The sequence below is a fragment of the Sciurus vulgaris genome (genome assembly GCF_902686455.1).
Source record: "Sciurus vulgaris genome assembly, chromosome: 15".
Lineage (NCBI taxonomy): Eukaryota > Metazoa > Chordata > Mammalia > Rodentia > Sciuridae > Sciurus > Sciurus vulgaris.
In genome coordinates, this window is record NC_136476.1 from 88,980,916 (window position 1) to 88,996,384 (window position 15,469).

The window sequence follows — 15,469 nt, forward strand, 5'->3', positions numbered from 1 at the left end:
CTAGAGCGCCAGGCGGGGCATGGCGTGAGAAGGGCGGAGCCAGAGCGTGAGGGAGCACGGAGGGTGGGGCGGAGCGCGAGGGCGCGCGGAGGGCAGGGCGGAGCTCGAGGGCGCGCGGCGGGCGGGGCGGAGCGTGGTTGCGCGGCCCGCGGCGGGCGGGCGGGACGCGGAGGCGTGGCGGCGGCGCGCACGCGGCCCCTTTAAGGCTTGGCCTACGTGGCAGCCGCTGGAGCCGCGCCGCGGAGCGAGGCCGGCCGCCGGGCACTTCCTGTGGAGGCCGCAGCGGGCCGAGCGCGAGCGCCGAGCAGCAGCCAGCCGAGCCTCCTGCCGCCATGGGCCAGAACGACCTGATGGGCACGGCCGAGGACTTCGCCGACCAGGTGCGGCCCGCCGCCCCGCCGGCCGGCGCGGCCCGGCCTCCCCGCCGCCCGGGGCCCGACCCGAGGGGGCGCGGGCGGCGGCCCGCACGGCCCCTCGGCGGGGGACCCGGGAAAGCGGCGCGTTGCCCTCGGGCCGCCGCCCGCGCCCTCCCTGCCGCGGACTCTGCCCCGGCCGCGGGCGGGCGGGCGGCGAGCGCGGCGGCCCCGAGGCCCGCGCGCGCGGGCGCCGGTCCCGGAGGAGCGGCCCGTTAGGCGCAGCCGGCGGCGCGGGCGGCCGGCCGAGCGGGCCCGGAGCCGGGCTGCGGGTCGGGCGGGGGTGGCGCCTGCCGGGGCGGCGGCGGGTGCCCGGCGCCGGCGAGCGGGCCCGCCGGCCCACGCGGCCCTTCCCGGGCCTCGCCGGCCGTGCGCTGGTGCTGCCCTCCTGGAGCCGGCTTTGAAAACCAGCTGGGTGGGGGGAGCGTATCAGCTTCAAATCTCTTTTCCTAAGGTCATGATTTTGTGCCTGATGACAATTTAAAAATGGTACCCGTTAAAAACGATTCGTAACAAACTTGTCAAGAACGAAGTAGGCATTTCCCCTTGTCACTTTTCGTTGACATGCGTTTTAGTGGCCCAGTTTTGCCTCACTAAGTAACAACTCTCTAAGAAGATGGCTCCTGTGGCTCGGGAGGTTCGACAGCTCCGTGCACTCGCTCTTCAGGCTGGAAAACCCTGGGTTTTGCAAGTGAATTTCATAACCAAACCCAGATAAAATGTCTCCAGCCGAGCTGCTGCCAACTACCAAATGATAAATTTGCTACTAAAAAAAAAAAAAGAGCTTAAATTTCTTTTGTAATTCTTTCTCTTATTCATCCATTTTATTTTTCTTTAAGTTAAAGAAGCTGAATCTTGGGACTGGAAAGGCCCTAGCAGGAGACACGGGGTCCATCTCCTCCAAATTGCAGAGGGGACGGGCAGGCCCACTCAGGCTCCAGGACTTGTAGTAGCCACAGCCAGAAATAAAACCCAGGTTTCCAACCCCTAGGCCGTGTGCTTACAGGCCCTGGAGTTATCTTCTGGCACACACTGGGGGAAGGCATAGCCCAATAAAAAGACCTGCTGCTTAAAAAAAGAATCCCAAGTGGAGAAAGCCTCCCACAGTCAGCCATTGGCACTGGAGTCTTCTGGGTGGTGGTGGGAGATGTTGAAGGAGCTTCAGTGCTCCTGTGTGGCCACTGGGGAGGCGTGGGACTCTCCTGTCCTGAACCAGGGTCAAGACCCTCTGTGCTGCAGGCAAGGAATAGGGTACAAAGCCACAAAGATGGCTTCCTATGGCCAAAATTTGACCTGCCTGAGGGGAAGAGAGCTATTTTTTGAGTATTCATTTGTAATGGTTAAAACAAAGCCGACAATGAGGAAGGAGTCCAGGCTTCTAAGTGAGAAGGATCTAATTGTAGATGGCGCAGAAGTCACTGTTAGGTATGATAGGTGCCCTTCTGTTCTAACCTCGTCTTCAGAAAACAAAAGCAAAACTTAAGACATGGGATTTGCCCAGGAAGTCTGGGGCTGCTGAGACAGACCTTGCCAATGATAGCAATGCCAAGCCTTTAACTGGCCTCCATCCTCCCAGAGGGAGTTTTCCTGGGCCTGCCCTGTTGTCCTTTTACTCCAGGGCCAGCGTCCTTCTGGCTTGGTGGAACTGCCTCTTTTCTTTTGGTCTGTGGAGGCCTGTCTGGGGGAAATGTGCTGCTTGGCCTGTGCTGGCAGGCTCCTGCAAGCTGCATCATCAGGCTCCTTGCCCTTGGCAGCTGGGACAGTGTCCCCTTGCTCCCAGGAAGCCAGGCTCTGGAGAAAGTGCTGAGACGGACTCTGCGAGGGAGCTGGGCGATCGAAAGCCACTGGAGCCCAGGTCGGAAGGGACCAGAAATTCATGAACTCAGCAATCTGAAATAATGTCCATGCACTGAGGCCACTCCTCACTGCCTGGACAGGTGACAGTGTTGCTTCTGAGCACTTGTACACCAGCCGCCAGGAACATTAACACTTAATGGATTCTGCCTGATGGCCGTTACCAGGGTGACAGGAGAGCTACAGGGGTGCCTACACTCCAGTGTAGCCTTTGGTATCCCTTATGGGTGACAGAGCCAGTCCTGGGGGCTAGGAGATGGCCTGGGCCTTTGTTGAATAATGGGTCCCTGGACCCCACATGTAGCATTAGTTGGCCTGCGATAATGCATGCCTGTGGCAGTCTGGTGTGGGTAGGTCCTGATGATAGTGGTGGCTCTCCAAGCATTGTCCTTGTGCTCTGTCACACCCTCTGTACCATAACTGGGAAACTGACTTTCCTCCTAGCTGGTTGTAACAGGAGGTTAAAACAGTTCCCCCCCTCTGGAGAGGGGCAGAGTCAGGGAAGACAGGTACTTTTTACCACACAGGTTAAGCACAGATTTTGAATGAAGCAAGCAGGTGGGCCTTTGGCACTAAGTCCTGCACCTTGAGTTACAGTGGGAAGCTTCAGAGTGATTCAGGGACACGTCCTGGGTAGTCGCGCTTGCTGCCAGACCTGGCCTGATGCAGGGACAGTCATTTATTTTGAAATGGGTTTTGCTGAGTTGCTGAGGCTGCCATCAAACTTGCCATCCTCCTGCCTCAGTCTCCTGCTTGGGGAGGCCTGTGTCACTGTGCCCAACTAAGCGGATTGCTTAAGTCACTCACATGCGGCTGCTGCCTGACAGCCCCGACTGCTTGACTGAGAGGCTGTCATGGGAAGCCTGCCCTCATGGTGGCTGACCATCCTTGGCTCTTCCTGCAAGCTGTCCTGCTTAGTGTCCCCTGTTGGCTCTCCTGCCCGTTCTGTGCTGAGGCTCTCGCCGTGGGCTTTGTGGACTAGCAGTGCTCTCATCAGATGGGCCATGACAGGTGGGTGGGATGCTGGTGGTGACACGGCAGCTCTTGTCCTGCCACGCAGTCCTGCCCGAGTCGGGGCTACTCTGTGCTGTGCTGAGGTTGTGGTAGACTCTGGATGCTTTCTAGAGCAGCAGGAGAGGGGCCCATGGGTCAGTCTGAATGGTTGGGGTCCACAGATGTGTAAGATAGGGTCTGCCCCAGCATTAAACCTGGCCTTTCTTCTGTGCTCAGATGCACCCACCTGCCTGGCCACAAAAGTCAGACCAGCCTGCCTTGAGCCTGCCAGCAGCCAGGCACAGCTCAGCACACTACCTGGGCGTTGCACTTTCTCCCCAAAGCAAAGCCCTGCAGGGAGTCATGGCCTCCCCTCTCCCCCTCACCATCGTCACTCTTCTGCTCTTTAATCCTCTTGATCCAGACACTCCAATTAAGATCAGCAGACGCATCAGGAGGTTTTAAGCACGGCCTCAGTCTCAGGCACTGTGCTGGTGGCAAATGAGCAGCTCCATAGGATTCTCTAGCCCAGGAAGGGTCTGACCGCAGCCTCGGGCAGGCAGGTCTGCTCATCTCTGGAGGGTGTAGGCCCAGGTAATCATGCCAGGGGTGGCTGACCACTCATTTGGAAGCAAGTCCAGACACCTCTGTGGTCTGCCTCCCAGGCCTGGGGGATCCACACCCCCTGGGTCCCACTGGAATCTGCCCAGCCTCTCCAAGTGCTTTCTTCCTGGCAGTTGCTTTTCCCAAGGTGTAGACAAGGTGAAGACCCCTGTCATTGCCAGGGCCATTCAGCAGGGTCACAACGCAGTCACTCCTCAGCAGTGCTTAATTGGGAGCTACAGTGATGTACTCTACCTCTTCCACAGAGTGTGGGCAGTCACACTTGCTGGGTGTTCCATGAGGCAGAAGTCAGGAGGATGTTGGAGGCATCTGCTGTCCGGCACTCCTGGTGGGACATAGTATGTTGTTATTCTGCTAGGCATATTTGGGACTTCGTTTTCCTTTTTATTTATTTTTGAGATAGGGTCTTGCTGTGTTGTTCAGGCTGGTCTCAAAACTCGGGTTCAAATGATCCTCTTGCCTCAGAGTAGCTGGGACTCCAAGCCTGGCTGTTTTTTAAACAAGTCCTTCTTCCTTCTTCCATATAGATTTTTAGTCTAAGTTGGAAGAATCTTAGCAGCCACACTTTGTACAAGGGGAGCAGAGACCATCCCCCCAACACCCCAGGAAGTAATTAAGCCTGCCCGTGGTCATTGAGCATGCCTGGTCATCTGTCAGGACAGGATTAGAGCATGGGGTCTACTGGGGCTGCATCTCCTAAACCTACTGGGCTGCTGTCTCTGGGTATCTGTCCATCACTGAGATTTCTGCTCTCTCTTCACGGGGGTTAAGGACTGAGCAAGCCAGCTCAGATCCACATCAGGGGCTCAGGCTCAGTCCATCTGGAGAGAACCGCCACCTGTGCCAACCATCCCCTGTATCCCCTGCCCCAATCCAGGGCATCCTCTCCTGGGCTGAAGGTTGATCCAAGCACCAGTGCTCCACAGTTTAGATGGCAGCTTTAGCAGTGTCTTAGGCTTTGAAGCAACTTTAAAAATGCCAAGAATTGGGCTGGGGTTGTGGCTCAGTGGTGGAGCGCTTACCTAGCACGTATGAGGCACTGGGTTCGATCCTCAGTACCACATAAAAATAAATAAAGGCATTGCGTCCATCTACAACTAAAAAGAAATATTTTTTAAAATGCAGAGAATTCAGGAACACTCTTACGTGCATCTTCATTATTCTAGCAATAGGCATAGTCAGCCCTAAGAGGGCCGGTGCAGCCAGCACTCCCTCAGCTGCCCCTGGAGGGGTCAGACTCTGCCCTTTAGACTCTTAAGGACACGTCACTCCTGTGGGTGAGTCCCCTGATCTTTCTCCCGAGGGCCTGCCATGTTATCATTGGATTTCTTGTCACCTATGGCTTAGCTTTGAAGGGCAGTAAGAGAAAAGTGCGTGGCGTACAGCTGCATGACATTTTCACCCAGCTTGCATGGGACATCCTGGCCTCTGGCTCTAGCCATCACAAGTGGCTTTGCTCACAAAGGACAGAAGGAAGCATGTGTCCTCTGATATTTGCCAGCAATCTTACACACTTGTATTTCATTTTTGTCTATGCAGTTGTTGATCTCATTTGTTAGGCTGGGTTTAGTTTGCTTTGGGTTACACAGGCTTTAAAAAAATCTCTCAGTGCGTCCCCCACCAGCCACAGTTCGTCCTGCTCACGGTTATTGCACTATGCCTCTGGTCCTGAGCTCTGGAAGGAGCTTGTTGGGTGAGGAAGGCCAGCCTTCTCCTGTGACCACACAGTGCCATCCAGGCATGGCCTTCCTCTTGCTGCTCTAGCTGTAGACATTGGAGCTTATGGTCTGGTTGACCATGTGGCCTCCAGATCTGGGACCCTGGCCGTCTCCTCGGTGGACCCTTGTCCTGTCTAGAGGGACTCCAAGCATCAAAAGGAAGGCTGGCGAGCCCAGGCCTCAGCACTTGGCTGAGTATCACGAGTCGCAGCATCGCACTGAGTCCATGCAGCCCTAGGAAACCCCTTGTCCCCTCTGGGCTTCAGTGTGCTCATCTGTAATATGAGGAGCTGGGTGTGTGGCAGGCAGTGAAGGGGGCATTTTAGTGCCCCAGTCAGGGGTGCTGCTAATGGCATCTAGTGGGTGAAGGTCAGGGATCCTGTGTGGCTCATCATGTAGTGCCCTGGACAGCCTGAGGGTGCAGGAAGCCTTCGGGGCCTTTCCAGATGTTCTGTGGCTCCCTTTTTAACGCCCTTGACTGAGCAAGGAAGCGATGCATCTCACGGCCATCCCTCTGTTGATGAGAGCTGCCACCTGGATGTGGCTGTGGCGGTGACAGGGAGAGTCATAGTGAAGGGTGCTGGGCACCTTGTCTGATGGGGTCTGTGTCCACTTGCCTGGCATGGAGCCTTTTCTTTCTGGGGTTGATGCTTGTGGTCGTATGTGTGCAGACTTGCAAGCAGTGCCTGCAGCACAGGTTGAGTCCCCCAGGCTGCTCTGAGAGGTGCCAGGGCTCAGAGCTCTGCCTCGCGCCATGTTGGCTGCTGTCCCTGCCCTTTTACTCATGAGCCCTGCCTCAGGAAGTGCCTGGCTCTGGCCTGGTGCTCCAGGTTAGCTACAGCCACCTCACCTGCAGGCCTCTGTGCCCACAGTTTCTGCGAGTCACCAAGCAGTACCTCCCCCACGTGGCCCGCCTCTGCCTGATTAGCACCTTCTTGGAGGACGGCATTCGCATGTGGTTCCAGTGGAGCGAGCAGCGTGACTACATCGACACCACCTGGAGCTGCGGCTACCTGCTGGCCTCGTCCTTCGTGTTCCTCAACTTGCTCGGACAGTTGAGTGAGTGGCTCTGGAGCCTGTTCCCTCACTGATACCACACCCAAAACTTGTCATGGCTCTTGGGAGACTGTGAACCCAGGGGCTCCAGCACGGGCCTACCAGCCTGGGTTTGGTTCTGTGAGTGTTGGGGTGGGTGCTCTGTACCCAGTCTTGGACCCACCCCTTTGTGGCTTGCTGAAGACATTGGACTCAGTCCCCATTTGTTTTAAATGCCTGAGGCAGGAGGCACTAGAGACTAGGTGGCTGAGGCTGGGGCTGTAGGTCTTCCTCACACTCCTAATGGACTGTCTTCTTGGTGGCAGCCCTCCCTCCTTGGCACGTTATGGGCTCATCAAATGGCTTTTTGGCCCATTTGAAGCTGTCCACAGTAGAGAAGTCAAAGACCTGTCTCTGCAGGGTGGTGGCCATGCCTGTGCTCTCAGCTACTCAGGAGGCTGAGGCAGGAGGATTACAAGTTCCAGGCGCCTGGGCAGCATACCAAGGCCCTGCTCAAAATAAAGGAGAAAGGGCTGGGAGTATAACTCAGTGGTAGAGTGCTTGCCTAGCATGTGTAGCGCCTCAGATTCAATCCCAGTACTGGTGGGGAAAAGAAAGATGTGTCTTTAATGGGCCTTTCACACTGGAAAATGTTCTCTGGTACAGGAGGGGATCCATATTCCAGATGAGTGCTGTCCATGAGTCCAGGTGGCTTGTGTGTGGGCCTGCCTGTCATCATTAACTCTCCCAGGAGTTAGTTGCTTTTGGCTTAGGGAGGTATTTCAGCTGCAGTTGGACCAAAGTCTGGTAGGTGCGGTGTACCATGACAGTGTCTCCTCACCAGGACCCACTTGTGGTCCCCCTAAGTCTGACTTGTCTTTCCAGCTGGCTGTGTCCTGGTGTTGAGCAGGAACTTCGTGCAGTATGCCTGCTTTGGGCTCTTCGGAATCATAGCACTGCAGGTACATGGGGCATGTGGTGGTGGTGGGGTCTCACTTGGGAATCAGTGCTGCAGGTACACGGCAGGGTCTCACTTCTTTACACTGGTGTCGGGTCCAGCATCCCTCCCCTTAGCCCTTGTGTCTGGCTGCCCAGACCTGCTTTTCTCTTCTAGAAGTGGCTGGCATTTCCTCCTAAGGACAGACTTAGGAGCACCTGGCCTAAGCATGCTGCAGAGGCTGGTCCCTAGATCAGGTGGCAGCTCTGGGCACGGGGCCATCTTTTGCCACTTTTCTGAGTGTGGTGTGATGGGGATAGTGCACACAGTTGCCTGCAGCCAGATGCTGACTGGTTCTGATGACTCCTCAGCAGAACCTGGTGTCCAGGATGCAGTGCATCAAGTGGGGTGTTTCGATCTAGGCCAGTGGTTTCAGGAAGTCATGGGCATAGCCTTGAGATTGAACAGGCTCAAGGGCCATACCACAGGTTTTGTTTTTTTTGTTTTTTGTTTTTTTTTTTTTGTGGTGCTGGGGATCGAACCCAGGGCCTTGTGCTTGCCTTGCAAGCACTCTGCCAACTGAGCTATCTACCCAGCCCCCATACCACAATTTTTAAGAAACACCAAACCCAACTGTTGAACTTGACTGTGCCCTTGGTGTCCTAACGCAGTCTCCTGTCTTTTTGTAATCTCACTCTGCTGCATAAATTGCCTGGTGCTGTTACTGAATCTATAGATTGCATTTCTGTCTGTCCCTCACAGACGATCGCCTACAGCATTTTGTGGGACTTGAAGTTCTTGATGAGGTAGGTGCATGCTGGGCTCTAAGCTGGGTGTTCTCTGTTCATTTCTCCCACCTTCGTGCTGTGGGTGGGGGTGAGCTCGTCTGGGTCTGCACTGTGCTCCAAGAAGCAGATCTTGTGGGGGCTATTCAGAGCCTCCACAAGCACGGCAGAGAGAACCGGGTCCTCTGGCTCATCAACCATAGGCACAGGCGTGGGGACTGAAGGACACCTTGCAGGATGGAGACCAGGGTTCCCAGGCCCGAGTTCCCAGCATGTCCAGGGATCCTTGATGTCACTTCCGCTCTAGAGGCCAGTCCCATGCACTCAGGCCTGCCTGGCCCTGTTGCTCAGTCTCTCTGCCTGGAGGACGGGAAGGAAAGCTTTGCTATGCTCACATCAAGTTCTCCCTTGCTCTGGTCTGGGGACAGACCAGAATGGTGATGAGTGTCAGCTTCCAGCCAACATTTCTGTTCCTCAGGAACCTGGCCCTTGGAGGAGGCTTGTTGCTGCTCTTAGCAGAGTCCCGTTCGGAAGGGAAGAGCATGTTTGCAGGCGTCCCCACCATGCGTGAGAGCTCTCCCAAACAGTACATGCAACTCGGAGGCAGGGTTTTGCTGGTCTTGATGTTCATGACCCTCCTTCACTTTGATGCCAGCTTCTTTTCTGTGAGTATCCAGCCTGCTTAGAGGGCCTCCTCGGGTTGTCTGAGTGCAGCATGGGAAGACAAGCAGATGATCTTTTGGTCCTATTCTGATAAATGAACCCATCCATCTTCTATGCGCCAGGGAACTGCCCCCTGGCAAGATCCAGTCCAGGTCTCCTGACCTTGCTGGAGAGGCCCAGTGCTCTCTCTGCAGGCTCCTCTGAGTTCTCTCATAGTTTACACCTTTGCCAAGTATGTTTTGCATATAGTGTTGGGACACAGCTGACTGGGAGGTACAGGAACCAGGAAAGGCGCTGGACTGTGGGGAGGGGATGGAGTTCCCAGCCTGGTGAGCTGGGGTACCTTGGGGATAGAGATCCACCTGGCTAGCACTGGAGTTCATGGTACATCAGCCTGCTATCATCCAGAGGCTTTCTTTAAATCCCCAAGCCTTTATCTACTCTCCCTGGTGGCGACTTCCAACTTCCTGCTGTCTTAGTAGCTGTATCCACCTGGCACAGGTACTTGGATGACATGGGCAGCTTGGTTTGTTTGTAGAACACAGAACAGCTGTTCCTGGCATTTGACTTTGAACGTCATCCCTCTCATCCTGTGCAGATCATCCAGAACATCGTGGGCACAGCTCTGATGATCTTAGTGGCCATTGGCTTTAAAACCAAACTGGCGGCTTTGACTCTTGTCGTTTGGCTGTTTGCTATCAACGTGTATTTCAACGCCTTCTGGACCATTCCAGTCTATAAGCCCATGCACGACTTCCTGAAGTACGACTTCTTCCAGACCATGTCGGTGATTGGAGGCTTGCTCCTGGTGGTGGCCCTGGGCCCTGGGGGTGTCTCCATGGATGAAAAGAAGAAAGAGTGGTAATGAGCAGATCCCTACCCTATCTGGCCAAGACCTGTGCCCTTGTGGACTGGTTCAGAGTGGAGTCAACAAACTGCCAGCATTTCCATGTCCTCTTCCCTCCCCTCCCTTGGTAAAGGCACCCATGTTTGAGAACTTTACTTGCAGACACCTGAAAATTGGGGGCAAAACCTGCTCTGGAACCACAGGCTGGTATCTGACCATTGAGTGCTGACCCGTGTGGCCAGTCCCCTGGCCATCCCCTGGTGTAACCAGCTCAGTGGCTTATGGCCTCAGTCCTGTTTTTGAGTCCTTTTAGGGGTGAGGGACTTCACACTGTACCATGAGCAGCCCCCCTGTTGTTTTTTAAGTTTACATTCTTAGCTCAAACTACTAAATGGTTTTGGATGATGCAGCCAGACTTCACATGCAAAGCTCCCTGGTTGAAACGGCATCAGTGGCTTGGACGTTGTTTCTGCCCCTGCATTGTAATACCTTAGAGTCAGGCTATTTAGAGGCGCCCCAGCCCCACATGCTGCGGTACTGATGGGGAGACCAGGGCTGCTGCTGGAGCTAGAAGTCATTAACACCATCAGCTCAGATGGGCTCCATTCACTGGGATAGACACCCTCCCAGAGCTTTCCTGGCTCAAGGCAGGGACTGAGGGGTAGACAGCCTTGGGAAGCTGCACACAGGGTGGCCAGCCTCTCCACTGAATGGCTTGGGGAGGAGCAGCAGCAGGGGACCCAGCAGTGACAGGAGCTCCCAGATTGGAGACCCACAGGCTCAACCCAGTTACCTCAACTTGACCTTCACAGAGCAAGGCCCGGCTGCCCTAGGTTGCGCTGTTCCCAGTGTGGCAGCATGGTTCCAGACTGTACCTGCCCTGTGGGTGGCCCTGAGTCACCTGTTCCCAAGGTTTCGCTTGCTCAGTTTGTCCATTTGCTATGCCAATGCAGCCAAGATTACTTTCTACAATTGTGATGCCTTACCAATTTGATCTTGATCCTGTATTTAAAGTTTTCTAACATTGCCTTATACCGTGTTCCTCTTTTTGGTGGGGTGGGGGTATGCTGCTGTGGTGCCCTGCTCATCTGTATGGTAGTGCCAGAAGGGTAGTTGGAAAACACCCCCTCCCACCAGATCCTACGGTGGACTGAGGCGTCCAATGGGAGGGAAGATGGCCACTTATCCCATGCTGGGTATAGCTCCTGGAGCCCTTCCTAGGCATGTGGGGCTGAGGTGTGCCCTGGGGCTGCTGCAGGCTTGTCAAGCCTGTCTCCTCTCCCCTGGCCCTCCCTACCACAAGGGCATGATGGCACACCTTTTCCACACTACCTTGTGTTCTACCTGCCACTGGGGCTCTGCCTGGGGCCTGTTCCCTCAGTGTGTATGAAGATCCAGCAGTGGCTTCAGACCATGGGGTCTTTCCTGCTTCTGGTCTCCTGCTTACAACACGCAGGACCCCTATTAGCTGCAGAGCTACCTTGGCATGTATCCCTCCTGATTATACAGTGTCGTGGCCCCATCAGGTGATCCTGGGCCACACTAGTGCCTGTGGTGCCACTGTTGGCTGGTTTGTGGTGTACAGCTGACCCAGGAAGGGTACAAGGGTCAGCAGGGGTGGCCTCCACCCTGGGTGCCCAGTCTGCTGCCTGAGTGAGCTGGACCAGAAGAGGAAGACACAATCTACCCATGGATTTCAGCAAAACAGTCTCTGAAAATGCTTTTGCTTTATGTGGGAATAGGTATAAATCTGATTTTTATGCTGTATTTTATATCTTAGTTGTGTTTGAAAACGTTTTGATTTTGGAAACACATCAAATAAACAATGGCATTTGTGGTATGCGGTGTGATCCTGTGGCGGTGGCAGCAGGGCTGGCCAGGGCCCTCAGGATGCTGCAGTGGTCTGGGCTTTGCTGAGGATCACTGAAAGGCCATGCTGGGGAGCCATCTTGGAGTCCTTGCTGCCCCTTGGGTGTGGGACCCCACCAAGTACTGAGCAGGTTCTTCAGCCCTCTTTTAGGGGTGGCGAAGCCAGGAGACCAGGATGAATGGACAGAAGATGCTGGAGATGCCCAGAGTTCCAAGGACACCGAAAGCTTTCCCACAGCTTTATTAACCCAACTGCTTGACAGAGCCAAAGCTCTTGGGCTTGTGGTGATGGTTCTTGAGCTTCTTGGTCAGCGAGTGCAGCTGCTTCTGTGGTACAGCAGAGCATTTGGTTATGGAAGCTTTCTGATCCCACAGGGAGGGCTCTGCACCCCAGCGCCCACCAGCCTGAGCCGCCAGCTCTCCTGTGTGCCTTACAGCACTGCACGGAACCACAGAAAGGGCAGCACGCGCGGTCCACTCTCATGGCTTCTGCCCATAACAGGAGAGGGTGTGTGGCAGCTAAGCCCCATCCCCCAGGTTCCTGTGCTACAACGCATGGGCAGAACCGCTAGGGTTCCAGGCTGAGGAGTGGCTGTCCTCCCTCCTGTGGCCACAGTGGCTCCGGCCCCCACTTTACTTACATGTCATTAGCTTGAGATTTCAAACAAACCAGAAACACAACTGGAGGAAGCTGCTTCTGGTGCAGACTGGCAGCCAGAATAACACTCACCTTTCTGTGCTTACAGACACGCTGGAAATCCACTGTAGCTTCTTTCTTGTCCCCATTGCCCTTTGCTCCTTGGGGCTTCTGCTCATCATCCTCTTGGTCCGTCAGAGAGGAATCAGTACCGCCCAGGTCCTCGGGCCCTCCTGGGTCCTTTCTGGCGAAGAGCTCCGCTGGGATGAACAGGCATTTGGCTGAGCCCGCTGTGGGTGGAGCTCCCCCTTCCACAGGGGATGAGAGTGGGCGTGGCAGCCAGGATCATGGGGATGTCTGCTTAGGGTAGGGGGTCAGGCCAGGCAGCCGTGGAGCTGCAAGGCCAGAGTAGGACAGCGGTGCCACTTACTTGGATAAAGGTCTGTCATGCTGTCATCACTCAGTGCTCCACCCTCATCACTGGACAAAGGCTCCCAGAAGGCTTCTTTCAGGCCCGGTGGCTGGTTCCCATCCACCTGGCTTTCCACCATCCTCTTCTTGTGCAGCAGGCAGGCAGGAACATATTCCACACCTTGCTTCTGACAGTCCTCATCTGGGACACAAGCCAGCTTACCCAAGTACTCTTCCCAGCCCCAGTGCTCCGGGCACAGGACTACTGTGTGTGCCCCAGCTCAGGCCCAACCAGGTGTGGAGGGGAAGTGGCCCAAAGACTAGAGCATTGTGCAGGTCTACCAGACCTTGTCCACTTACCCTGCAGGCCCCAGGCGAGCCCCAGTGAGGACAGCACAGCAGCAGCCTGGTCTGTTACCAGCACTAAAGTCCTCCCTCTTGGCAACACACGGGCCCCACCCTGGCGGACTTAAAGGACCTGGCCCTTGCTGCCCTGGGCCTGGAGCTGAGGAGCTGGGATGAGGTCCTATGGATGAACCCTGTGCTGGGGTGGCCACTACTGACCCCTTGTGTATGGAGAGGACCAAGGACCCACTGTCCCCTGCTACAATGTCACTGCTCACTTCTGCCATCTCCAGAGTCTTCATCTATTTCCTCTCTGCCACCAGTTCTGGTGGCCACAGCGGCATGGCCTCATCATCTCAGGCCAGGTCCTGGTTCCAAGATGACCGCCTTGAAGTGGCCACATTGCATCCTGATCCTGACTCAGCTCCATCATCCATCCCCTCAACAACTTACTCACAGGAACCCCATGTCCCAGTAGCTGGCACAGCTGACTAGACAAAGTCCAGGACCTGGCTGGCGACCCTCTCTGAACCTGGCTTCTATAATGCGCCTGCTCCAAGAAAACTGTGGACTCTTCTTCCTCACCTTCCCTTTCCATCCCAGACAGGACAAGGGTAGCAGAGCCCCCTGAAGCCCCCTCCCTGTCTCTGCTCCACAGATGTGCTCCAGAGACCCACCTGCATCTGTCACATCCTCCTCCCTGCCCTGGAGTACCCCAGCCTGGCTCGACCCCATCAAGACTAACTTGCCCCAGTCAAGATTGCCAGAAGCCTCCAGACTGCCAAACCCCAGGGCCACTTTCTGCTTTCATCTTGACCTCCTCTCCCTGGGGCTCAAGCCAGCAATCCTTGGCCAGGTGAGTCTCCCCAGTTCCAGGGCTGGCACCCACCTGCTCTAAGCCACCTGAATTCAAAACAGGCATAGGAGCTCTCCAGCCCCTGGGGAAACCTAGTGCTCAGACCCCTCCTGCCATGAGGATGCTGCAACTTCCTCCTCTGCCCTCAGGCCCCTAATCTGGCTCTGTCCCCCAGGCAGCTGAGGCTGGTATGCACCTTCCCCCTCTCCAAGCCACCGTCCTCTTCACCAGCTTGCTGCAGTCACCCATCCCCTCTATTTTTGCAGGTCACACAAGTGTCCGAGCACCAGCTCCCATCCTGACTCCAGCACAAAGACTCTGTGGCCTAACCCATTCACACCCTGAACGCTGGCCTGAGGCTCCCAGTGCCTCTGCCAGCCCTGGACCTGTGCCTGCAGCACTGCTCCTGTTTCAGTAGGAGGGCGGCCTGGGCCCCAGCACTTTGCTCCACATTATCTGATTTCTTTCCAGCCTCCTCCTGGCTTTCCATCAGTCTACCCGGGGGGTGGGGGCCTGCGAGATCAGGGGCTGTCCCTCTCCTGTGCCAGGACCACGCGGGTGCATCATCTAAGGATCACCAAAGAGTGACTGACACACTGCTTCTACCCAGAAGGTGCACTCTGTCGCAGGGGAGGCGGGCAGCACGGAAGGCTGCACCTGTGATGCAGACCCCGGTGACTTACATCTCTTCAAGGCTCTCTGGTACCTCCGTCCTTGGGTGTGCCTCAGCACGTGTGCAGGGGACTTGTTGATGTGACGCAGGGTGAGTTTGCAGAACAACTGGTGCCTATGGGCAAGAAGACTCGTTTGCGGGGGCAGTTCACAGCAAGGACTGAGACCAACGCAGCTCCACTGTGGCCGCATACTGGAACTGCCGCTGACCCACTGACCTATTCCTCTCACCAAAGGGAGGCACAGCAACCTCACCCTGCTCCAGCGCGGGTGCAGCCGGAGACTGCCTGGCAGGGTGCTCCTGGAGCGGGAGCGGGACCCTCCCGTGACGACTGCCTCGGTCACACAGTGCAGCAGCATCTAGCAACCCCACCTCGCGGCAAGAGCGGGGCTGCCGGGTCAGACCCCTCGGGGCCCGCGCTCGAGAGCTCTGGGCGGCCACCTACGGGTGCTTGCTGCTGGGCACGACGTGCGGCTCGAACTCGGCGTAGTCGAAGGCCGCGGAAGCGCTTGCCAGCCGCTGGTACTTCTTGCCGCGGGTGTAGACCTGCAGCTCGGGCAGGCGGCAGGGCAGCTCGTGGCCCGTCAGGGCGCAGCGCACCTGGGGCGGGCGGCGGGGTCAGCAAGACCGGCTCCCCTCGCGCCGTCCCTCCCTCCTTCCCCGGTCCTTGCCTCCCCGCGGACCCTGTCGGCGCCGGGCAGCAGCCGCAGACTCGGGTGCTGAAGCAGGAACGCCTGCACCTCCGCGGACGGCTCGCCCATGGCCGGAACTGCGGCGGACGCCGCGGCACCACGTGGGCGAGAACGGGG

The 15,469-nt window shown here is 56.4% G+C and overlaps 2 protein-coding genes across 2 annotated transcripts; one reads left to right on the forward strand and one right to left on the reverse strand.

The window, feature by feature from the left end:
- Positions 1-198: 198 nt before the first annotated feature.
- Positions 199-10,901, forward strand: SURF4 (surfeit 4). Its single transcript, XM_079113463.1, has 6 exons — positions 199-380; positions 6,475-6,661; positions 7,523-7,599; positions 8,337-8,380; positions 8,838-9,024; positions 9,621-10,901. Exons 1-6 carry the CDS (start codon positions 333-335, stop codon positions 9,885-9,887), a joined length of 810 nt encoding a protein of 269 aa, XP_078969589.1. The 5' UTR covers positions 199-332; the 3' UTR covers positions 9,888-10,901.
- Positions 10,902-11,929: 1,028 nt separating this feature from the next.
- Positions 11,930-15,462, reverse strand: SURF2 (surfeit 2). Its single transcript, XM_079113464.1, has 6 exons — positions 15,344-15,462; positions 15,106-15,260; positions 14,671-14,774; positions 12,806-12,988; positions 12,469-12,635; positions 11,930-12,065 (listed from the first exon to the last, which is right to left on the reverse strand). Exons 1-6 carry the CDS (start codon positions 15,419-15,421, stop codon positions 11,982-11,984), a joined length of 771 nt encoding a protein of 256 aa, XP_078969590.1. The 5' UTR covers positions 15,422-15,462; the 3' UTR covers positions 11,930-11,981.
- Between the last annotated feature and the right edge of the window lie 7 nt (positions 15,463-15,469).